The sequence below is a fragment of the Hemitrygon akajei genome, chromosome 3, assembly GCF_048418815.1.
Source record: "Hemitrygon akajei chromosome 3, sHemAka1.3, whole genome shotgun sequence".
Lineage (NCBI taxonomy): Eukaryota > Metazoa > Chordata > Chondrichthyes > Myliobatiformes > Dasyatidae > Hemitrygon > Hemitrygon akajei.
Window position 1 is genome coordinate 94,331,374 of NC_133126.1, and position 24,938 is coordinate 94,356,311.

The following is a 24,938-nucleotide window of genomic DNA, read 5'->3' on the forward strand; positions in this document are numbered from 1 at the left end:
TGAGCTCCAGTGCTTAGAAACCAATCTCAAATTTTTCCCATCCTCATCCCAGGAATTGGTAAATCTATGCTGTGAAGATCCCAAGATGGCGAGCAAATCTACATGTATTAAATGAAGCCAGCAGTTAGGGCTGAATCTGCAGAAGCATGGGCTCAGTGCTTCATCAGGACTGAGAGCGTAAGGGGAGATAGCCAATCGGAAGAGGTGAGGGCGAGGGCTGAGGCAGGAGCTGGTAAATGGCGGGTGGGACCAGGTGAGCACAGAGTTCATGGGCAGATGGAGTCAGGTGAGGAGGGAGTGATGTTTCTATCTGTATGTATTAATTCATTCATTGAGATACAGAATAGGCCACTTCCAGCCTTTCGAGCTGAGCCGCCCAGCATCCCTCGATTTAACTCCAGCCTAATCACAGGACAATTTACAATGGCCAATAAACCTGCCAGCTGTTAGTGACAGAGGCTGGGAGGTGATCAGTGGAGGGCAGAGGGCTGTAAATAACGGAATCTGATCAGGAAGGAAGATAATGGGTGCAACCCGAAAAGGGAGGGATGGTGGGCAGAGGGGAACAGTGAAGGGTGATTGGCAAACTCGTAGGCTGCACATGTGGTATGAATGTTGAATTCTCCTACTTCAGGTCACCCGCACCCCCTCTGCTTCTGATCCACACTGACCCTCCCGCATAACCCTGTTACCCAGTTCCTTTCCATTCCCCCTCCCCCATAATTTCATCTGCCCCTCCCTCCCCCTACCTGACTCCACCCTGGATCCACCAATCGCTTGCTAGTTCCTGTCCCACTCCTCCCTCTCACATCTTCACGTTGGCTACTTACCGTCTACACTAGTGGTCGCCAACCAGTCGATCGCCATCGACCGGGCGATCTTCGAGACTTTCCTGGTAGATCCCGGGAAAAAAATGAAAAATGCACTCCAGGCAGAAAAGACCGGAAGTAAAACCCCGTAACCCAGAAAGCAACCTCTCCCCACAAACAGCTCTCCGCAGAAGCACCGCTACATCACCATTATCCTAACTGGCATCAACCTACGCTCACATGACAACACTTCTCCCCCTTTAAATTCCAACATTCCCCAAATGTAAACAAACTGGGAAACAAAAATGAGTGTTGTCATTAGCTTGCGTTCCTCTGAAACATACTGATGTCTCAGTAAGTTTAACAATACAAAACACCTGAAAAACGTGGCAGGTTCAACATTCAGTCTAACAAAGGAAACTGTCCATTCAAATATTCAGTCTGTCAGGAGGTTTGTGAGGGCACTGTGCTGCAACAGATGAAAATGATTAAATCTATGTACAGGAGCTGTCTTACTGACAGACACCTCACAGACTGTCTCAGACTGACTGTCTGTAGTTATGAGCCAAATTTCAGCAAACTAGCAGAAAGTATTCAGCCCCAGTCATCACACTGAGTGCAACAGTCAATTTTTATTCATTTATTTTTCATGTTGAAATAAAATTAAATAATGAAACATAGAATTAAAGGTGTTGTAATGTGAGCATTATAAAAACAAGTAATACCAATTAAAATAATGGTAACCAGCTTTTCCCCTTGCTGGTGAAGCAGGCTTGGCGCCCTCTTTGGGACTGGCCTCAATGCCAGCGCGCACCGCTTTGTGAGCCGGTTCGAGTGCGCTGGGAAGTGGGTCGCCACAGGAACGCATTTGCTACGGAAAGCCCCCTGCAAAGAGAGACTGCTTCCGGGGCTGCGGGGCTCCACTTCAGTCCGCATGCATGTCTAAACAATTTAGTGGGTCGATCTTGCCTATCACTAAGGCCGAGGTAGGGGATCTTGGGCTTAGAAAGGTTAGTGACCACTACTCTACACACTCAGTCCTGTTGCAGGGTCTCAACCTGAAAAGTTGGCCGTCCCTTTAGATGTTCCTGATCAGCCAAGTTCCTCCAGCAGCTCATTCTTTTCAACGTTTTCAGACTCGTCTCTCTGCCTGAACTGCTGAGTATTTCCAGCACTATGTTTTATTCAAATTCAGTGATGTGTCCACCTGTGCATGTGCAACTGCAATTTCCTCTATTTAGCTGGCTCCTTGGTTACGTGAACTTGGACCTTCACCACAGCAGAACTATTCTACCCTGAGAGTCTGCACTGTGAGTGATCCACAGGACGGTAACTGGAATCTACAGCGATCCCTGTGCCCTCACCTGCTGAGTCAGATTTAATCCCGTGAACTGATCCACCTCCATCTGCTTCCAGCTTGTCATGTTCCTGTGGGGAAAGAATTTTAAATTTGCAAGTTTTATTAGTAGGTTCCAGTTTTTAAGCTACAAAGAGCCAGAGACATACAACATGGAGACAGCAGTATCAACCCACTGAGTCCATGTTAACCCAATTCTACACTAGTCCCATTTCATTCCACCCACACCCCATCAATGACCCCGACATTTTCCTAGCCACCTTCAGATGGAACAATTAGTGCATTAATCAGTAGATTTTTGAGACACAGGAAATAACCCACATGGTCTCAGGGAGAAATCCACACAGACAGCACCAAAATTCATGACAGAACCCAGGTCGCTGGAGCTGCGAGCTGTGTTACGGTGCTAGCACAAAAATAAATAGAATTCAGAGAAACTTTAAACTCCTGAAGCTTTGATTCTTTTGACATACAGAGAAGAGTTCACAGAAGACAGCCATTGTTACAGAGCATGGAAACTGGCCTTCCAGCCGAGCTCATCCATACTGACCAACATGGCTATCCCAGCTAGTCCCATCTGCCTGCCCATATCCCTCCAAACGTTTTCCATCCATATACCTGCCAAACATCTGTTAAACATTGTAACTGTACGCTCTTCTAACCACTTCCTCTGCCAACTTGTTCCACGTATCCTCCCCCCAGGTCCCCTTTAAGTCTTTCCCCTCACTGAAAACTCTGGTTTTTAACTCCCCTACCCTGGGAAAAAGCCTGTGGTCATCCTGCTGATCTACACCCCTCATGGCTTTACGTGTCTCTACAAGGTCAGCTTCAGACTCCTACACGGACAGAAAACAATCCCAGCCTATCTAGATTCTCACAGCTCAAGCCCTCCAGTCCTTAACATCCTTGTGATGATACGCTTTCTGCAGCTGGGTGACCAGAATTGTGCAAAATGCGGCATGTGTGGACTCTTCAACAATTTGTACGAGTACAACTCGTACACCCAGTGGCCTGACTGACTACGGCAAGTGCGCCAAATGCTTTTTCTCAGCACCTTGTCTTCCTCATTTTCTCTGCCATCAACCCCTGATTGATCTAAACATCCACATTCACTTGCTTTTTGATACCCTTACCTTACACAAGTATACTGATCTCTGTCTTCAAAACTCAATTGAACTAGTTGCTACGGGAAAAAAGTTCAGCATTTGAGCTTCCCCTGTGTACCAAGGGCTCTCTGGTTCCACCCATAAATAGCCTCACCATTACAACCACTACTCGCTCTTGATCATCCCACCCAGAAATATTCTGTCTCATTGCCTCATCAAATACTTTTGTTTTAATTCTGCCTGAACACAAGTTACAACTTTAAATCACGGGAATAAGCTGTTTCTATATCTTGAGCTCATTTCAGCCTTTGTGACAGAAAATGACTAAATGATCTTTCCAACAGCTCATATCCCAGAAAACAGATCAATGGGAAGTAAGTTTCTGGAAATGACACTGAAACATTAACAGCCTCAGCGGAAGTAAACTTGACCTGCAATAATCAGTAATCCAGAATACCTGGAAATCCCGCTGCCTTTGGCTGACAGGATGTTTGCTGTTCTCTCTTTAAGTCACCAGGGTCCTGTTTCCTGCCTTCACTTTCAATTAGCCAGGGTCCCAGCTCCCACAGCTCTCTTTCACTCACCAGGACCCCAGTTCCTATGCTCCCTTTGAGCTGACCACCCCACTTTTAAACTCACCACATCCTGATTCCCACTCTCCCATTAACCTGACCAGGGCCCTGTCTAACACACTTCTTTAAGCTTACTCAGTTCACTGGAAAATTTATTATTGTAAAAACAAGAATTAAAAGTAAATTGGGTAATTAACAGAAATAGTCCAGAAATACCAAAGTCCTGAGCCTAGAACACTACATGCCCTGAGATGTGCTATCGAACTTTTAACCCACTCTAATCAATCTAACTTTTCTCTTCTACGTAACCTTCCATTTTTCTATCATCCATGTGCTCATCAAAGAATTTCTTAAATACACCCTATCCTTGTTATATGCGTCTTCAGACAATGCGGATTCACAGTTATGCAAGGAACCTATTTCTACCAAAGTCTCCTTTAATGTGTCCAAAACTCACAGTTATGCGAGGAGCATTGCTTTTCCGCCAATACAAGTCACATGCGCACACCTCACAGTCTCACTGTTGGGACAAGAAGCACCGCTTTCCCACCAATACAGTCTCACTCCCGCCAGTCTTGCATTGGTTTTGGCAAGGTGTGGATGTGCGATCTTGCACTCTTAAACTTTTGTTGCTCTTACCTACGGTGCAGTGATTTTGTGCTTGAAATATTTAGCTATGCTTCCTAAGCGTCTGATGTCACGTCCTGGGCCTACAGCCCAGTGGCAGAGAACCACTTTAACACTTGGAAACCTGGGATGCTATTGCCGGGAACAGAATCTTGCCTTTAAAGTTCTTTTGTTGCTTGACAATGCGCCAGCCCATCCTAAACATTTGGACAGCATTCATCCTAACAGTGCGTTTCCTGCCGCCTAACACAACATCGCTGATTCAACCACTCGACCAAGGTGTGATCCACTTTCAAGGCGTATTTTTTTATATGGCAAACTATCTCTCGGATGCTGCAAGCAACAGACAATTTTGAAAATCCCAGGAGTTTACCAACGGTGAGGGAATGGTGGAAGTCGGAACATTTGGCACAAATGGTGATGGACATGGACCCAAGTTTAGAACGGAGTAAGCATTTCAGTCGTTTCCTGCTGTCAACCCTTCTTCCCTACAAGCAAATTTATGCTTGAAAACAAAATGCTGCCAAGCAAACAACCCTCACCACTTTCTTCAAACCAGCGTCAACTCCTGCTGCCGGCAATTCTGACAGTTCTGTGAATCTTCCTTCACCCCTTGCTGTGCTTGATATGATCCTGACAACCACAACTATCCACCCTATCCATGTAAAGCTGCCCGACACCACAACAACCACTCATCTCCCAGAGCGACCACACACCTGCCACTGTTGGCGAGTACTGTACACCCTAGTATGTTAACTTTCTATGATTTATTGCATTGAATATTACCTTAAATTGATGAAATATAATACGAATGTTGCTTTGTGGTACTGCTTTTGTGTCGTATAGGTATGAAAATGTGAATAAATTACAAATAAAACATATTTAGGATGCCCTCTGGAACGCATCCCTATTTTCTCAATTTAAATAATTATTCACATTATGCGTCGACTGCGAGGAACGTATCCCCCGCATATGACGAGGATAGGGTGTACCCTAATGTATCTGCCACTTGCACCTCCCCGACAGGGTGTTCCACACACTCACCACTCTGTGTGAAAAGCTTACCTCTGACATACCCTACCTGAGATATCTAAGTTTTGCTGCATGCAAAGGACAGATTTAGCAGTCTGTTAAAAAGATTGATAACATGGCTTGATCAGGAAGCAAGGGGTTAGGAGCAGGATCTTGTAACCACATATTCTCATCTTCCACTCACCTGAAAGTCTAGGGACATCTCTATCAGTATCTCCATCTGGAGATCAATACGTTGCTGCCAATGGACAAGCCACTTCTCACAAGCTAACATCACAAAGGAACAGTACAGATGGAGTGCAGCTCGACAAGGGCAAAGATCCAGACACAGAATTATGAAGACATGCTGCTACTTAATCTTTTAAAAACTTGAAAACAAAAATCCTCAATTTCAACATATAAATGTTAGGAGAATGTAAGTGTAGCCTCCCTAAAGCTACAACGAATAAAAACACAAATATCCCACATAAAAGATATTATTCCTGAACCGCAAAATATATCAGACTGAAATCACTGCTGTTGTCATCCATTTATGTGAAACATACAATATCTTAAAAACTCCTCTTACCACATTAGCAAGGTGATCTGTGGCTAAGCCGAAGTCTCCTATTTTCACATGATCATACGAATCAAGGAAAATATTAACAGGTTTCAGATCCCTGTGAATCATTCCCTGAAATGAGAGAGAACAGTTGGTCAGAACAGACTGGGCCAGAAGGTTATCAGGACAGTCAAGATTCAGATTTGATTCTGGAATGGCAAAACTAAATCAAATTTTAGAACATGGATTTTTCCAGCTAAAAATGGTGCAATATAATATGATTTTTCTTCTATCAGAACTATTTGATTTCCCTCATCCTGCTCATTCCCCCATTACAAACACCACTGGCATTCCCTTAAGACCTGGGGCACAGGTGAACTTGGTTATCCATCGCCTGACCTGGCTAGATCAAATCAATTGTGTAGTGTGACTCTCCCAGAATGAAAAAGCAACTGCAACATCTCTTCTCCACTCTACTTTTCAAGCACACCTGCCTTTCCCTCCATCGTCACTCCTAAGTGCGAGGAGCTAATTCTCACCAGGACTAAGACTATTTGTTAGTTGTCTCAGCAGACCCTTCCTCCACTCAACAAGCAATCAAACAATTGACATCATTCTCCAGTTTTACCTCCCCTTCCTGCCAACTCCCTGAATCAAAGATGTCACGGTGTTCTCCTTGAGCTTACTGAAACAGGACAGGTCTTTGGTGATACCATACCTGGAGTACTGTGTGACATTTCGAACTCCATACTAAGGAGGGGATATACTTGCCTTAGAGGGAGTACGGCAAAGGCTCTTTCCAAGACAGTGGAACAAGAAGAGATTGGCTCAACAAGGCCTGTGCAGTTCAGAGATTTCCAAGCAGATCTTATGGAAACATACACATTTTGGACAGGCTTAAACAGGCCAGAACTGGGGAAGATGCTTCCCTTGACAAAGGCATCTCAAACCAAGGATCACAGTCTCAGGATACATACAGGATTAAACGAAGCTTCCTTACTTCATAGGTCAGTGAATCTGTGGGGTTCTCTACCCTGTGGAGGCAAAATTGCTGAATACATCTGTAAAGGACAGTACAGTGGCACCACAGACAATGCAACAGCATCAGAGCTCCAGCAATCCAGGTCCCACACTAACCTCCAGAGACTGTACACCCTCCCTGTTCCAGTCCCAAACACTCTCAGCTCCCAGAGACCGTACACCCTCCCTGTTCCAGTCCCAATCACTCTCAGCTCCCAGAGACCGTACACCCTCTGTGTTCCAGTCCCAATCACTCTCAGCTCCCAGACTCTGCACATCCTCCCTATTCCAGTCCCAGACACTCTCAGCTCCCAGAGACCGTACACCCTCCCTGTTCCAGTCCCAATCACTCTCAGCTCCCAGAGACCGTACACCCTCCCTGTTCCAGTCCCAATCACTCTCAGCTCCCAGAGACCGTACACCCTCCCTGTTCCAGTCCCAATCACTCTCAGCTCCCAGACTCTGCACACCCTCCCTGTTCCAGTCCCAATCACTCTCAGCTCCCAGAGACCATACACCCTCCCTGTTCCAGTCCCAATCACTCTCAGCTCCCAGAGACCGTACACCCTCCCTGTTCCAGTCCCAATCACTCTCAGCTCCCAGAGACCATACACCCTCCCTGTTCCAGTCCCAATCACTCTCAGCTCCCAGAGACCGTATACCTCCCTGTTCCAGTCCCAATCACTCTCAGCTCCCAGACTCTGCACACCCTCCCTGTTCAAGTCCCAATAACTCTCAGCTCCCAGACTCTGCACACCCTCCCTGTTCCAGTCCCAATCACTCTCAGCTCCGAGACTCTGCACACCCTCCCTGTTCAAGTCCCAATAACTCTCAGCTCCCAGACTCTGCACACCCTCCCTGTTCCAGTCCCAATCACTCTCAGCTCCGAGACCGTACACCCTCCCTGTTCCAGTCCCAATCACTCTCAGCTCCCAGACACCGTACACCCTCCCTGTTCCAGTCCCAATCACTCTCAGCTCCCAGAGACCGTACACCCTCCCTGTTCCAGTCCCAATCACTCTCAGCTCCCAGAGACCGTACATCCTCCCTGTTCCAGTCCCAATCACTCTCAGCTCCCAGAGACCGTACACCCTCCCTGTTCCAGTCCCAATCACTCTCAGCTCCCAGAGACCGTACATCCTCCCTGTTCCAGTCCCAATCACTCTCAGCTCCCAGAGACCGTACACCCTCCCTGTTCCAGTCCCAATCACTCTCAGCTCCCAGAGACCATACACCCTCCCTGTTCCAGTCCCAATCACTCTCAGCTCCCAGAGACCGTATACCTCCCTGTTCCAGTCCCAATCACTCTCAGCTCCCAGACTCTGCACACCCTCCCTGTTCAAGTCCCAATAACTCTCAGCTCCCAGACTCTGCACACCCTCCCTGTTCCAGTCCCAATCACTCTCAGCTCCGAGACTCTGCACACCCTCCCTGTTCAAGTCCCAATAACTCTCAGCTCCCAGACTCTGCACACCCTCCCTGTTCCAGTCCCAATCACTCTCAGCTCCGAGACCGTACACCCTCCCTGTTCCAGTCCCAATCACTCTCAGCTCCCAGACACCGTACACCCTCCCTGTTCCAGTCCCAATCACTCTCAGCTCCCAGAGACCGTACACCCTCCCTGTTCCAGTCCCAATCACTCTCAGCTCCCAGAGACCGTACACCCTCCCTGTTCCAGTCCCAATCACTCTCAGCTCCCAGACTCTGCACACCCTCCCTGTTCCAGTCCCAATCACTCTCAGCTCCCAGAGACCATACACCCTCCCTGTTCCAGTCCCAATCACTCTCAGCTCCCAGAGACCGTACACCCTCCCTGTTCCAGTCCCAATCACTCTCAGCTCCCAGAGACCATACACCCTCCCTGTTCCAGTCCCAATCACTCTCAGCTCCCAGAGACCGTATACCTCCCTGTTCCAGTCCCAATCACTCTCAGCTCCCAGACTCTGCACACCCTCCCTGTTCAAGTCCCAATAACTCTCAGCTCCCAGACTCTGCACACCCTCCCTGTTCCAGTCCCAATCACTCTCAGCTCCCAGACTCTGCACACCCTCCCTGTTCAAGTCCCAATAACTCTCAGCTCCCAGACTCTGCACACCCTCCCTGTTCCAGTCCCAATCACTCTCAGCTCCGAGACCGTACACCCTCCCTGTTCCAGTCCCAATCACTCTCAGCTCCCAGACACCGTACACCCTCCCTGTTCCAGTCCCAATCACTCTCAGCTCCCAGAGACCGTACACCCTCCCTGTTCCAGTCCCAATCACTCTCAGCTCCCAGAGACCGTACATCCTCCCTGTTCCAGTCCCAATCACTCTCAGCTCCCAGAGACCGTACACCCTCCCTGTTCCAGTCCCAATCACTCTCAGCTCCCAGACTCTGCACATCCTCCCTGTTCCAGTCCCAATCACTCTCAGCTCCCAGAGACCATACACCCTCCCTGTTCCAGTCCCAATCACTCTCAGCTCCCAGACTCTGCACACCCTCCCTGTTCCAGTCCCAATCACTCTCAGCTCCCAGAGACCATACACCCTCCCTGTTCCAGTCCCAATCACTCTCAGCTCCCAGAGACCATACACCCTCCCTGTTCCAGTCCCAATCACTCTCAGCTCCCAGAGACCATACACCCTCCCTGTTCCAGTCCCAATCACTCTCAGCTCCCAGACTCTGCACACCCTCCCTGTTCCAGTCCCAATCACTCTCAGCTCCCAGAGACCGTACACCTTCCCTGTTCCAGTCCCAATCACTCTCAGCTCCCAGACTCTGCACACCCTCCCTGTTCCAGTCCCAATCACTCTCAGCTCCCAGACTCTGTACACCTTCCCTGTTCCAGTCCCAAACACTCTCAGCTCCCAGACACTGTACACCCTCCCTGTTCCAGTCCCAATCACTCTCAGCTCCCAGAGACCGTACACCCTCCCTGTTCCAGTCCCAATCACTCTCAGCTCCCAGAGACCGTACACCCTCCCTGTTCCAGTCCCAATCACTCTCAGCTCCCAGAGACCGTACACCCTCCCTGTTCCAGTCCCAATCACTCTCAGCTCCCAGAGACCGTACACACTCCCTGTTCCAGTCCCAATCACTCTCAGCTCCCAGACTCTGTACACCCTCCCTGTTCCAGTCCCAATCACTCTCAGCTCCCAGACTCTGTACACCCTCCCTGTTCCAGTCCCAATCACTCTCAGCTCCCAGACTCTGTACACCCTCCCTGTTCCAGTCCCAAACACTCTCAGCTCCCAGACACTGTACACCCTCCCTGTTCCAGTCCCAATCACTCTCAGCTCCCAGACTCTGTACACCCTCCCTGTTCCAGTCCCAATCACTCTCAGCTCCCAGAGACCGTACACCCTCCCTGTTCCAGTCCCAAACACTCTCAGCTCCCAGACTCTGTACACCCTCCCTGTTCCAGTCCCAATCACTCTCAGCTCCCAGAGACCGCACACCCTCCCTGTTCCAGTCCCAATCACTCTCAGCTCCCAGAGACCGTACACCCTCCCTGTTCCAGTCCCAATCACTCTCAGCTCCCAGAGACCGTACACACTCCCTGTTCCAGTCCCAATCACTCTCAGCTCCCAGACTCTGTACACCCTCCCTGTTCCAGTCCCAATCACTCTCAGCTCCCGGACTGCACACCCTCCCTGTTCCAGTCCCAATCACTCTCAGCTCCCAGAGACCATACACCCTCCCTGTTCCAGTCCCAATCACTCTCAGCTCCCAGAGACCGTACACACTCCCTGTTCCAGTCCCAATCACTCTCAGCTCCCAGAGACCATACACCCTCCCTGTTCCAGTCCCAATCACTCTCAGCTCCCAGAGACCGTACACACTCCCTGTTCCAGTCCCAATCACTCTCAGCTCCCAGAGACCGTACACCCTCCCTGTTCCAGTCCCAATCACTCTCAGCTCCCAGAGACCGTACACCCTCCCTGTTCCAGTCCCAATCACTCTCAGCTCCCAGAGACCGTACACACTCCCTGTTCCAGTCCCAATCACTCTCAGCTCCCAGAGACCGTACACCCTCCCTGTTCCAGTCCCAATCACTCTCAGCTCCCAGAGACCGTACACACTCCCTGTTCCAGTCCCAATCACTCTCAGCTCCCAGACTCTGCACACCCTCCCTGTTCCAGTCCCAATCACTCTCAGCTCCCAGAGACCATACACCCTCCCTGTTCCAGTCCCAATCACTCTCAGCTCCCAGAGACCGTACACACTCCCTGTTCCAGTCCCAATCACTCTCAGCTCCCAGAGACTGCACACCCTCCCTGTTCCAGTCCCAATCACTCTCAGCTCCCAGAGACCGTACACACTCCCTGTTCCAGTCCCAATCACTCTCAGCTCCCAGAGACCATACACCCTCCCTGTTCCAGTCCCAATCACTCTCAGCTCCCAGACTGCACACCCTCCCTGTTCCAGTCCCAATCACTCTCAGCTCCCAGAGACCGTACACACTCCCTGTTCCAGTCCCAATCACTCTCAGCTCCCAGACTCTGTACACCCTCCCTGTTCCAGTCCCAATCACTCTCAGCTCCCAGACTCTGTACACCATCCCTGTTCCAGTCCCAATCACTCTCAGCTCCCAGACTCTGTACACCCTCCCTGTTCCAGTCCCAAACACTCTCAGCTCCCAGACACTGTACACCCTCCCTGTTCCAGTCCCAATCACTCTCAGCTCCCAGAGACCGTACACCCTCCCTGTTCCAGTCCCAATCACTCTCAGCTCCCAGACTCTGTACACCCTCCCTGTTCCAGTCCCAATCACTCTCAGCTCCCAGACTCTGCACATCCTCCCTGTTCCAGTCCCAATCACTCTCAGCTCCCAGAGACCGTACACCCTCCCTGTTCCAGTCCCAATCACTCTCAGCTCCCAGAGACCGTACACCCTCCCTGTTCCAGTCCCAATCACTCTCAGCTCCCAGACTCTGCACATCCTCCCTATTCCAGTCCCAGACACTCTCAGCTCCCAGAGACCGTACACCTTCCCTATTCCAGTCCCAATCACTCTCAGCTCCCAGACTCTGCACACCCTCCCTGTTCCAGTCCCAATCACTCTCAGCTCCCAGAGACCGTACACCCTCCCTGTTCCAGTCCCAATCACTCTCAGCTCCCAGACTCTGCACATCCTCCCTATTCCAGTCCCAATCACTCTCAGCTCCCAGACTCTGCACATCCTCCCTGTTCCAGTCCCAATCACTCTCAGCTCCCAGAGACCGTACACCCTCCTTGTTCCAGCCCCAATCACTCTCAGCTCCCAGAGACCGTACACCCTCCCTGTTCCAGTCCCAATCACTCTCAGCTCCCAGACTCTGCACACCCTCCCTGTTCCAGTCCCAGACACTCTCAGCTCCCAGACTCTGCACATCCTCCCTGTTCCAGTCCCAATCACTCTCCGCTCCCAGACTGCACACCCTCCCTGTTCCAGACCCAAATACTCTCAGCTCCCAGATGCTCCAGATTCCTTTCATGCACAGGTTGGTAGATTAATTTCTTATCTCGTGTAGTTAGATGGCAGAGAATGGTGGGTTGGGAAGTAGATCTGATGGGTATTTCAGTTCAGTTCAGTTTCAGTTTATTGTCATTTAGAAACCACAAATGCAATGCAGTTAAAAAATGAGACAACGTTCTCCAGAATGATATCACAAAAGCACATGACAAAACAGACTACACCAGAAAATCCACATAACCTTTGGCAATCCCCAAATCCCGAGTCTGGAGAGGCTGCTGCGTATTAATATCGCACTACCGTCTTAGCGCGTTAAATAAAGAAGGGAGGATGTGAAATAAAGCAGGTTACAGGGAGTGAGTAAATGGGATTGATGACATTACTCCAAGAGCCAGAATAGGATTGTGGAGCCAAGTGGCCTCTTCTTGTTGTGAGATGAGAAATAATTAAAAAGGCAGATGGATTTTTAGACATAAAAGGGTCAAGGGGTACGGGGAGAGAGCATGATATACAGGGTCAGCCTTGTATGGTTGAGCAAACCCAAGGGGCCAAATGGTCGACTCCTGCTTTTATTTTTCTATATATCTATGTCTTTCATCAATGTTGTCCATTGCCTCTCTTGCCTCAGCTAATCTGTGGCTGAATCCTTCCTCCACTCTTTCACTACCACCAAGTTCAATGTTCCAACCTACCTTTTCCATTCTCCACAAGCTTCATGTAACCTGAGCTTTTGCCCTGCCCCTAACTCACACATCGCACTGCCAGGTCCTCAATCTTCCTTCTATGCTCCACCAAAGCTGCAATCACAGACTACTCATCACTGGATAACACCTCCACGATAGCCACTGTCCCAGCAAAGCCTCAATTTTAACATTCACATCCTGTTTTTGTATCTCTACAAACCCTCATCTCAATCCTACAGATCTACGGCACTCCAACATCCGTCTCAATGTTCAAGGACAAGGAGATCAGGGAAGGAGGACAGAAATAAAATACACTATCAAGAAAATCAAAGAACCACAAAATAAAAGTAAACTGTGAAAATACTTGTTGCATGGCATATGATAAACTTACCAAGTCATGGCGTTACAGAGAAACATAGAAAACCTACAGCACAATACAGACCCTTCAGCCCACAAAGCTGTGCCAAACATGTCCCTAACTTAGAAATTACTAGGCTTACCCATAGCCCTCTATTTTTCTAAGCTCCATGTAACTATCTAAAAGTCTCTTAAAAGACCCTATCGTATCCACCTCCACCACCGTTGCCGACAGTACATTCCACACACTCACCACTCTCTGCATAAAAAACTTACCCCTTACATCTCCTCTGTACCTACTCCCCAGCACCTTAAACCTGTGCCCTCTCATGGCAGCCATTTCAGCCCTGGGAAAAAGCCTCTGACTGTCCACATGATCAATGCCTCTCATCATCTTATACACCTCTATCAGGTCACCTCTCATCCTCCATCACTCCCAGGAGAAAAGGCCGAGTCCACTTAACCTATTCTCATAAGGCATGCTCCCCAATCCAGAAAATATCCTTGTAAATCTCCTCTGCACTCTTTCTATGGTTTCCACATCCTTCCTGTAGTGAGGCGACCAGAACTGAGCACAGTACTCCGTGGGGTCTGACCAGGGTCCTATGTAGCTGCAACATTACCTCTCGGCTCTTAAGCTCAATCCCACAATTGATGAAGGCCAATACACCGTATGCCTTCTTAACCACAGAGCCAACCAGCGCAGCTGCATTGAGTGTCCTATGGACTCGGACCCAAAGATCCCTCTGATTCTCCACACTGCCAAGAATCTTACCATTAATACTATATTCTGCCATCATATTTGACCTACTAAAATGAACCACTTCACACTTATCTGGGTTGAACTCCATCTGCCACTTGTCAGCCCAGTTTTGCATCCTATCAATGTCCTGCTGTAACCACTGACAGCCCTCCACACTATGCACAACACCTTCAACCTTTGTGTCATCAGCAAACTTACTAACCCATCCCTCCACTTCCTCATCCAGGTCATTTATGAAAATCACGAAGAGTAAGGGTCCCAGAACAGATCCCTGAGGCACACCACTGGCCACCGGCCTCCATGCAGAATATGACCCGTCTTCAACCGCTCTTTGCCTTCTGTGGGCAAGCCAGTTCCAGATCCACAAAGCAATGTCCCCTTGGATCCCATGCCTCCTTACTTTCTCAATAAGCCTTGCATGGTGAACCTTATCAAATGCCTTGCTAAAATCCATATACACTACATCTACTGCTCTTCCTTCATCAATGTGTTTAGTCACATCCTCAAAAAATTCAATGTTATTGAGGCTGAAAACATTTTTCTGCAATGGATGGTTCTGGACTTGAAAGATTACAACTGCTGACCAGAAAGGCTGGGTTGTTCTCCTTCGCACAAGGGAAGTGAAGAGGGAAATGTACCGGATTGGCAGAGACAGTAAAAGGAGTGCTGTTTATTCCAGCTGATGGACTAAAGGTACAGGAGAGCTGTGAATAAAAATGTTTAACGTAGAGAGACATTATGATAACAAGTTGGTGTCTGCGAGGATGGTGAAAACAGAAATGAATTGGTAGGCACTTGAGGAAATATAATTTGCAGAACCATAAAGCAAAAACAAAGGATGGGACTGTTTGGATACTCGAAGAAGGCAAATTAGGCTTGATGAGTTAAATGGACTCTTCCTATAATATGAAGATGCTCTGAAGTTAACTTGACTCAGTGTTTACTTGATGACTTGATGGTCAAGAACAAGAGTTACAGTCAAAAGTGTTATAATAGTATTTGCCATAGAAAGGGAGGATATGAACCAATTCGATGCTAAAACAGACGGATAAGGGCCCAGGGGTAGGGGCAGCAGAGGTATGACAGTAGGAATATAGCCCGAACTGTCTGGGAAACACTGCCTGCTGTTTGCACTGGATCTGTTACGCCTGTGTCCAACTCTGAGGGGTCGAAGGGTCCCAAAGTAGCCCCCTCCTTTTTGAGAATCGCAAGATCGCTATTAATTCAGGTCAGGAGACCCAGGAAATGAGAGAGAGACGTTTGGAATGTCTTGGCCCCTCGGCGATACAAAGCTACGGGAAACAGCCATTGTCTCTTGGAGACGGAATTGTGTATTGAGTACGGAGCTATTTATTTGAAGCCCTCAGGGAATGAGCAAAAGTGGGCTGGTTGAGGGGAGGCATCCCTCCACCCTGATTGACATCTGAGACCCTGTGAGTCAGGATAAAAGAGGGTCTGTGGGAACAGCCCCTCAGACGCACCAGAAGAAACGCTAGAAATACTGTAACAGCGTAATAGCGAAAGCCGGTGGGAAGCCACGTGCGTCCTTTTCCATTTGCCTCGGAATTGGTGGGCCTTGCCACAGAAGAACGGCTTTAGCTAACAACAATGGAGAAATCAGCCCCAATGACTCTCAAAGGATTGACATCATAAAAGGAATGGGCAAGTTTTAATCCGTCTCTCTCTCCAACCAAAAGCTGCAGCTTGAATGAACTTGAGTGACTTTTATATTTCCATCGGACAATACATTATCCCCTAGACAACGATAGAGCTATTTCTTATTGATTATTATTATACCCGCGCTTTTAGATTTAGTACTGACGACGTATATTATCTGTATGTTTGCATCGATGTTATTTTTGTGTATTTTTATCAATAAATACTGTTAAAAATAGTACCATCAGACTGCAACGGACCTCTCTATCTTTGCTGGTAAGTGACCCAGTTACGGGGTATGTAACAGATCGTAGTTCCTTCTCCCCCCCACCCCCCCCATTTCAAGCAACTGCAGTTCTTTGACTTTCATTCTGTTTGAAGTAGGACTGTGCAAAAATCTTAGGAACCCTAGATGTATGATATAGTTTCAGATGGTATGGCCTCGACAAAGCCCTGATTTCAACATGATCGAGGCTGTCTGGGATTACCTGGAGAGACCGACGCAGGCAAGACAGCCGAAGTCTGCAGAAGAACCGTGGCAAGTTCTCCAAGATGCTCAGAATAACCTGCCAGCTGATTTTCTTTTAGAACTGCATGACAGTGTACCGAAGAGAATTGATATAGTTTTAAAGGCGTCACACCCAATATTGATTTGATTTAGTCTTTACTGTTTACCGCTCTTTACAGTATTTTTTTTGATATTTAGTAACTTTTCATTTCATTATTTTTGGAAGCATCTTCACTTTAAAACATTTGCCTGAGACTTTTGCATTTACCGTACAACATGTGACCAAACTAATTTGCTGTAAGTATTACATTGGGAATTCCATGTTAGATTATACAGCAGTCTCGAGGCTAGGATAAATCTCGACACAGTTACGTAAACACTACAATCAGCCTTGATGAGAAAGCTTACTGGAAATTATTAAAGTATTGGAAATAATAATTCTTTCTACAAATTACTTGCATTGAGATGCTTCTGGTTTATCAAATTGCTTGCCTCAGTAGTACTGAGTCATAGAAATTTATGGTCCACAAAAGGAAACAGTTCCGTTTATCTTTGAACAGAGAACAGTACAATGCAAGAACAGGAAGCTTTGGCCCACAATGTACGTGTTGACCATCATTCAAAAAGAAACTAATCCCATCTTCCTACACATATCCATACCCCTTCATTCCTTGCATCTTATATAAAACAAAGAACAACACAGCACACAATACCATTCTAGCCCATCATGGCTTTGACAACCATAATGAAAAATTAGACTGCACATGGTCCAACTCACTCTATTCCCTGCCGTAAAGGAGCCTTACTACACACCTCTTCACATATCTGTCGAAAACTGTTCTGAGGGAAAAAAAATCAGAAACTAGCAATAACAAACTGTCCAGCCTGAGCCATAACCAAGTAAGCTTCTGAATCTTTAGGTAGGGTCTTCAACATTTAGGTGCTGGTATGAGAGAGGAGCTGGCCGAAGTAAATTAGGAAGAGATGCTGGCAGGGATGACGGCAGAGCAGAAATGGTGAGAGTTTCTGGGAAAAATGAGGAAGGTGCAAGACAGGTGTGTTTCAAAAACAAAGAAATACTCAAATGGCAAAATAGTACAACCATGGCTGACAAGGGAAGTCAAAGCTATTGTAAAAGCAAAAGGAAGGACATACAACAAAGCAAAAATTAGTGGGAAGAGAGAGAATTGGGAAGCTTTAAAAACCTACAGAGAGCAGCTAAAAGAGTCGTTATGAGGGAAAAGATGAAATATGAAAGCAAGCTAGCAAACAACAGCAAAGTGGATAGTAAAAGCTTTGTAAAAAGTAAAAGAAAGATGAGAGTGGATATAGGACTGCTAGAAAATGAGGCCAGAGAAATAATAATGAGGGACAAGGAGATGGCAGATCAACTAAATAGGTTGCATCAGTCTTTACTGAGGAAGACATTATCTTTGTGCTAGATGTTGAAGAGTGCAAGGAAAGAGAAGTGAGTGCAGTAACTATTATAAGGGAGAAGGTGCTGAAAAAGCTGTAAGACCCAAAGGTACATAAGTCACCTGGACCAGATGAACTGCACCACAGGGTTCTGAAAGAGGTTGTGGTAGAGATTGTGGAGGCATTAGTAATGATCTTTCAAAAATCATTGGACTCTGGCATAGTGCCAAAGGACTGGAAATTTGCAAATGTCACTCCACTCTTTAAGAAAGGAGGAAGGCAGCAGAAAGGAAATTATAGACCAGTTAGCCTGGCCTCAGTGGTTGGGAAGATGTTGGGAGTCAATTGTTAAGGATGAGGCTAAGGAGTACTTGGTGACACAGGACAAGATAGGACAAAGTCAGCATGGATTTCCTTAAGGGAAAATCTTGCCTGACAAACCTGTTGGGAGTTCTTTGAGGAGATTACAAGTAGGAGAGATAAAGGGGATGCAGTGGATTGTGTATATTTGGACTTTCAGAAGGCCTTTGACAAGGTTGCACACCTGAGGCTGCTTACCAAGTTACGAGTCCATGGCATTACTGGAAAATTGCTAACATGGTTAGAACATTGGCTGATTGGTAGGAGGCAGTGAGTGGGAATAAAGGTTCCTTTTCTGGTTGGCTGCCAGTGACTAGTGGTGTTCCGAAGGGGTCGGTGCTGGGACCACTTCTTTTTATGCTGCATATCAATGATTTAGATGATAGAATAAATGGCTTTGCTGTCAAGTTTGCACATGATATGAAGATGGGTGGAGGGGCAGCTAGTGTTGAGGAAACAGGTAGGCTGCAGAAGGACTTAGATTAGAGGAATGGGCAAGAGAGTGGCAAATGAAATACAATGTTGAAAATGCATGGTCATGCACTTTGGCAGAAGAAATAAATGTGCAGACTATTTTCTAAATGGGGAGAAAATCCAAAAATCTGAGATGCAAAGCGGACTTGCAAGTCCTTGTGCAGAACAGCCTAAAGGTTAACTTGCAGGTAGAGTCGGTGGTGAGGGAGGCAAATGCCACGTTAACATTCATTTCAAGAGGTCTAGAATACAAGATGTGATGCCGAGGCTTTATAATACAAGGTGAGGCCTCACCTGGAGTATTGTGAACTGTTTGGGCTCCTCATCTAAGAAAAGATGTGCTGGCATTGGAAAGGGTCCAGAGGAGGGTCACAAGGATGATTCCGGGAATGAAAGGTTTATCATATGAGAAATGTTTGATAGCTTTGGGAATTTAGAAGGATGAGAGGGATCTAACTGAAACCTTTTGAATGTTGAAAAACCTAGCAGAGTAGATGTGGAAAGGATGTTTCCCATGGTGGGAGAGTCTAGGACAAGAAGGCACAGTCTCCAGATAGAGCGGTAACCATTTAAAACAGAAATGTGGAGAAATTTCTTCAGCTAGCTGGTGGTGAATTTGTGGAATTTGTTACCACAGACAGCTGTGGAGGCCAGATTGTTGGGTGTATTTAAGGCAGAGCTTGATAGGTTCTTGATTGGACATGGCATCAAATGTTACAGGGAGAAGATTGGGGAGTGGGGCTGAGGAAGGGAAAAAGGATCAGCCTTGATTGAATGGTGAAGCAGACTGGCAATAAGAGTATTAAACGAAAACAGCTTTATAGAGCGGGTGACAGAGTAGAGGGAGTCAGAGTAGGAGAGCTTTGGCTCAATGGGGCTTCGGCGATAACGGATCGGGGCGAGGCAAGTTACTTAGGATGTATGTCTGCGAGGCCAGTGTTCTGTACTGGGTGTCAGATGTGGGATGTCTGGCAGAGTCCCAGCCAATCGGATGCACCAAGTGTGTTGAGCTGCAGCTCCTTCGGGACTGGGCTAGGGAACTGGAGATGCAGCTCGATGACCTTCGTCTGGTCAGGGAAAGTGAGGAGGTGATAAAGAGGAGCTATGGGCAAGTAGTCACACCAGGGCTTCGGGAGACAGATAGTGGGTAACAGTCAAGAGGGAGTCAGATACTACAGAGTCCCCCTGTGGCTGTCCTGTTTGAGTACTACTGGGGGGGGGGGAGACGGCCTACCTGGGGGAAGCAACAGTGGCCGACCCTCTGGCACAGAGTCCAGCACTGTGGAAGAGGATGGCAGCAGTGATAGGGGACTCTAAAGTTAGGGGGTCAGACAGGCAATTCTGTGGACGCAGGAAAGAAACGTGGATGGTAGTTTGCCTCCCAGGTGCCAGGGTCTGGGATGTTTCTGATCGCATCCATGACATCCTGAAGTGGGAAGGTGAGCAGCCAGAGGTCGTGGTACATATTGGTACCAACAACACGGGTAGGAAAAGGGAGGAGGTTCTGAAAACAGACGACAGGGAGTATAGGAATAGAGTGAGGTGGAGGATTAATGAGTGGCTGAGGGATTGGAACAGGGGGCAGGGATTCAGATTTCTGGATCATTAGGACCTCTTTTGGGGCAGGTGTGACCTGTACAAAAAGGACAGGTTGCACATGAATCTGAGGGGGACCAATATCCTGGTGGGGAGGTTTGCAAAAGCTACTGGGGAGTGTTTAAACTAGAATTGCTGGGGGTGGGAAGTGAACTGAAGAGATGGAGGAAACGGTGGTTGGCTCACAAATACAGAAAGCTTGGAGACAGTGTGAGAGGGAGGACAGGCAGGTGATAGAGAAGGGATACATTCAGACTGATGGTTTGAGATGACTCTAATGCAAGGAGTATCATGAACAAAGTGAATGAGCTCAAAGCATGGATCAATACTTGGAGCTATGATGCTGTGGCCATTACAGAGACTTGGATGGCTCAGGGGCAGGAATGGTTACTTAAGAGTGCAAAGCTTTAAATGTTTCAGAAAGGACAGGGAGGGAGGCAAGAGGTGGGGGCGTGGCACTGTTGATCAGCGATAGTATCATGGTTGCAGAAAAAGAGGAAGTCATGGAGGGATTGTCTACTGAGTCTCTGTGGGTGGACGTTAGAATCAGGAAGCGGTCAGTAACTCTACTGGGTGTTTTTTATAGACCACCCAATAGTAACAGGGATATCGAAGAGCAGATATGGAGACAGATTCTGGAAAGATGCAATAATAACAGGGTTGTCGTAGGGGGATATTTTAATTTCCCCAATATTGATTGGCATCTCCCTAGAGCAAGGGGTTTAGATGGCGTGGAGTTTGTTAGGTGTGTTCAGGAAGGTTTCTTGACACAATATGTAGATGAGTCTACAAGAGGAGAGGCTGTACTTGATCTGGTATTGGGAAATGAACCTGGTCAGGTGTCAGGTCTCTCAGTGGGACAGCATTTTGGAGATAGTGATCACAATTCTATCTCCTTTACCATAGCATTAGAGAGGGATAGGAACAGACAAGTTAGGAAAACGTTTAATTGGAGTAAGAGGAAAGATGAAGCTATCAGGCAGGAACTTGGAAGCATAAATTGGGAACAGATAGTCTCAGGGAAATGTTTGGCAGAAATGTGGCAAATGTTCAGGGGATATTTGTGTGGTGTTCTGCATAGATACGTTCCAATGAGACAGGGAAAGGATGGTAGGGCACAAGAGCCAAGGTATACAAAAGCTGTTGAAAATCTAGTCAATAAGAAAAGCTTAGAAAAGGTTCAAAAAAACTAGGTAGTGATAGAGATCTAGAAAATTATAAGGCTAGCAGGAAGGAGCTTAATCATTTGAAATTAGGAGAGCCAGAAGGGGCCATGAGAAGGCCTTGGCGAGCAGAATTAAGGAAAACCCCAAGGCATTCTACAAGTATGTGAAGAGCAAGAGGATAAGACATCAAAGAATAGGACCAATCGAGTGTAACAGTGGAAAAGTGTGTATGGAACCAGAGGAGATGGCAGAGGTACTTAATGAATATTTTTGCTTCAGTATTCACTACTGAAAAGGATCTTGGTGATTGTGGGGATGATTTACAGCAGACTGAAAAGCTTGAGCATGTAGATATTAAGAAAGAGGATGTGCTGGAGCATTTGAAAAGCATCAAGTTGGATAAGTCACTGGGACCAGACAAGATGTACCCCAAGCTACCATGGGAGGTAAGGGTGGAGATTGCTGAGCCTCTGGTGATGATCTTTGCATCATCAATGGGGATGGGAGAGGATTGGAGGATTGGAGGGTTGCAGATGTTGTTCCCTTATTCAAGTGTTACGAATGAGGAGCAAACCTGATGGGCAGAAGGGTACAGAATCACCAATGCCCGCCTCGTAATGCCCGCCAATCCCCCACCTTTTTGAGAATTGCAAGATCGCTATTATTTTGGGTCTGATACCCAGGAAATGAGAGAGATACACAGCATGTCAGTAATGAGAGAGAGACGCAGGATAACAGAAAAGGCAGTTGTTATTGACAACGCAGAATACACAAGGTGGAATGTCTCCTATTGACAAAGAGAAAGATTACTGCTATTGTCTCTTGAAGGAGGAATTGTGTATTGAGTACTGTACTATTCATTGAAACCCCTCAGGGGGCAGCCAGAGTGGGCTGGTTGAGGGATTGCATTATCCCAACCTGATTGACACCTGAGACCCCGTGAGTGGGGATAAAAGTAGGGTCTGGGGAACACCCCACAGACACACCAGGAGAGATGCTATGAGAACGGTGGGGGCTTGTGTGTGTGTCCACCCTTGCCTGGGTGACGTGTCCTCCACGGAACAGTCTAGCTAAAGGACGGATACGGATCAAGATCGTAACAAGTCGGCAAGTTTTTCTCTCTCTCTCTCTCTCCAACAATTGCAACACAGCGATCAACAACGACTGCAGTCTGTATGAACGGAACTGAACTTTAGATTTCCATCGGACAATTCATTATCCCCTAGACAACGATAGAGCTTATTTCTTAATGATTATTATTATACCCGCACTTTTAGGTTTAATATTGACGACGTATATTATCTGTATATTTGCATTGATATTATTTTTGTGTATTTTTACTAATAAATACTGTTAAAAATAGTATCATCAGACTTCAACGGCTACTCCTATCTTTGCTGGTAAGACACCCAGTTATGGGGTTCGTAACACAAGAAAGGGTGTAGAGATAGCCCAGGAAATTATAGATCAGTGAGTCTTACTTCAGTAGTTGGTAAGTTGATGGAGAAGATCCTGAGAGGCAGGAATTATGAACATTTGGAGAGGTATAATATGATTAGGAATAGTCAGCATGATTGAATTTTTTGAGGATATGACTAAACACATTGATGAAGGTAGAGAGTAGATGTAGTGTATATGGATTTCAGCAAGGCATTTGATAAGATACCCCATGCAAGGCTTATCGAAAGAGTAAGGAGAAATGGGATCCAAGGGGACACTGCTTTGTGGATCCAGAAGTGGCTTGCCCACAGAAGGCAGAGTGGCTGTAGACGGGTCATATTCTGCACGGAGGCCGGTGACTAGTGATGTGCCTCAGGGATCTGTTATGGGACCCCTTCTGTTCATGATTTTTATAAATGACCTGGATGAGGAAGTTGAAGAATGGGTTAGTAAATTTGCTGATGACAGAAGTTGGGGGTGCTGTGGACAGTGTAGAGGGCTGTCAGAGGTTACAGCGGGACATCGATAGGATGCAAAATTGGGCTGAGAAGTGGCAGATGGAGTTCAATCCAGATAAGTGTGAGGTGGTTCATTTTGGTAGGTCAAATATGATGGCAGAATATAACATTAATGGCAAGACTCTTGGCAGTGTGGAGGATCAGAGGGATCTTGGGGTCCAAGTTCATAGGACACTCAAAGCTGCTGCGTAGGTCGACTCTGTGGTTAAGAAAGCATATGGTGCATTGGCCTTCATCAATCATGGGACTGAGTTTAAGAGCCAAAAGGTAACGTTGCAGCTACATAGGACCCTGGTCAGACCCCACTTAGAGTATTGTGCTGAATTCTGGTCGCCTTACTACAGGAAGGATGTGGAAACTATAGAAAGGGTGCAGAGGAGATCTACAAGGATGTTGCCTGGATTGGGGAGCATGCCTTATGAGAATAGGTTGAGTGAACTTGGCCTTTTCTTCTTGGAGCGATGGAGGATGAGAGGTGACCTGACAGAGGTGTATAAGATGATGAGAGGCATTGATCGTGTGGATAGTCAGAGGCTTTTCCCCAGGGCTGAAATGGCTAACACGAGAGGGCACAGTGTTAAGGTGCTTAGAAGTAGGTACAGAGGAGATATCAGGGGTAAGTTGTTGTTTTTTTTTAAAAACGCAGAGAGTGGCGAGTGCGTGGAATGGGCTGCCAGTGACAGTGGTGGAGGTGGATACGATAGGGTCTTTTAAGAGACTCCCGGACAAGTACATGGAGCTTAGAAAAATAGAGGGCTATGGGTAACCTTAGGTAATTTCTAAGGTAAGGACATGTTTGGCATAGCATGTGGGCTGAAGGGCATGTATTGTGCTGTAAGTTTTCTATGTTTCTACTCGATGGGCCAAATGGCCTAATTCTAAGTGGACCTAAAGGTCTTTTTGAATGCTGTACTCTATGACATCAGAGATATGCTATTCAATCCATTGTGTCCATTCTAGCCCATTGTGGAGCAATTTAATCAATCCCATTCCTTTACTTTTACCCCGTGGCCCTGCAGAGACTATGTTCCATCAAGTGCCCACCAATCCTGTTTAAAACCCCTGATAGAATCTGTTTCCACCGTTCTGCAGGCAGGGTGTTGCAGACTATAACCTCTCCTGGCATGAAAATGCTTCTTCTCACATCTCCCCTGTACCTTTTTGCACCACAGCGAAGGACACAGGAATCTTCCGGAAGTCAGTTGCAACCTCAGTGAAGAATGTTACAAACTCGTGCCCTCAGTCACAACAGGAACAAGGTTAAAGCAGGAAAGTGGACAACAAAACCAACTCCAGATACAGTGTTGGTGTTCAGTGTGACTACGCCAATCGGCAAGCTGAGGAATATTTCCGGCACTATGTGCATTCAAAACTTTAGTAGAAAATTTGGGTTCTGAAACCAGTGGTACAATTTCTAAAGTTGTGTTCAGAACAAAAGTATATCCAAGAAAAGAAGAATGTGATAAAATTCTGGAAGCTATTTAGAAGCCTGCAGAATGGGTG

The 24,938-nt window shown here is 47.1% G+C and overlaps 1 protein-coding gene across 5 annotated transcripts in view; it reads right to left on the minus strand.

Moving 5' to 3' along the window:
• The window catches only part of eif2ak4 (eukaryotic translation initiation factor 2 alpha kinase 4), a 157,002-nt gene that overhangs the window by 70,731 nt on the left and 61,333 nt on the right, over window positions 1–24,938 (minus strand). For all 5 annotated transcript variants that reach the window (XM_073040370.1, XM_073040372.1, XM_073040371.1 and 2 more), the window contains 2 exons: window positions 6,072–6,176; window positions 2,174–2,237 (listed from right to left, as the gene is read on the minus strand). In XM_073040370.1, coding sequence (XP_072896471.1) covers window positions 2,174–2,237; window positions 6,072–6,176 — 169 coding nt within the window. The remainder of the gene's footprint in view (window positions 1–2,173; window positions 2,238–6,071; window positions 6,177–24,938) is intronic.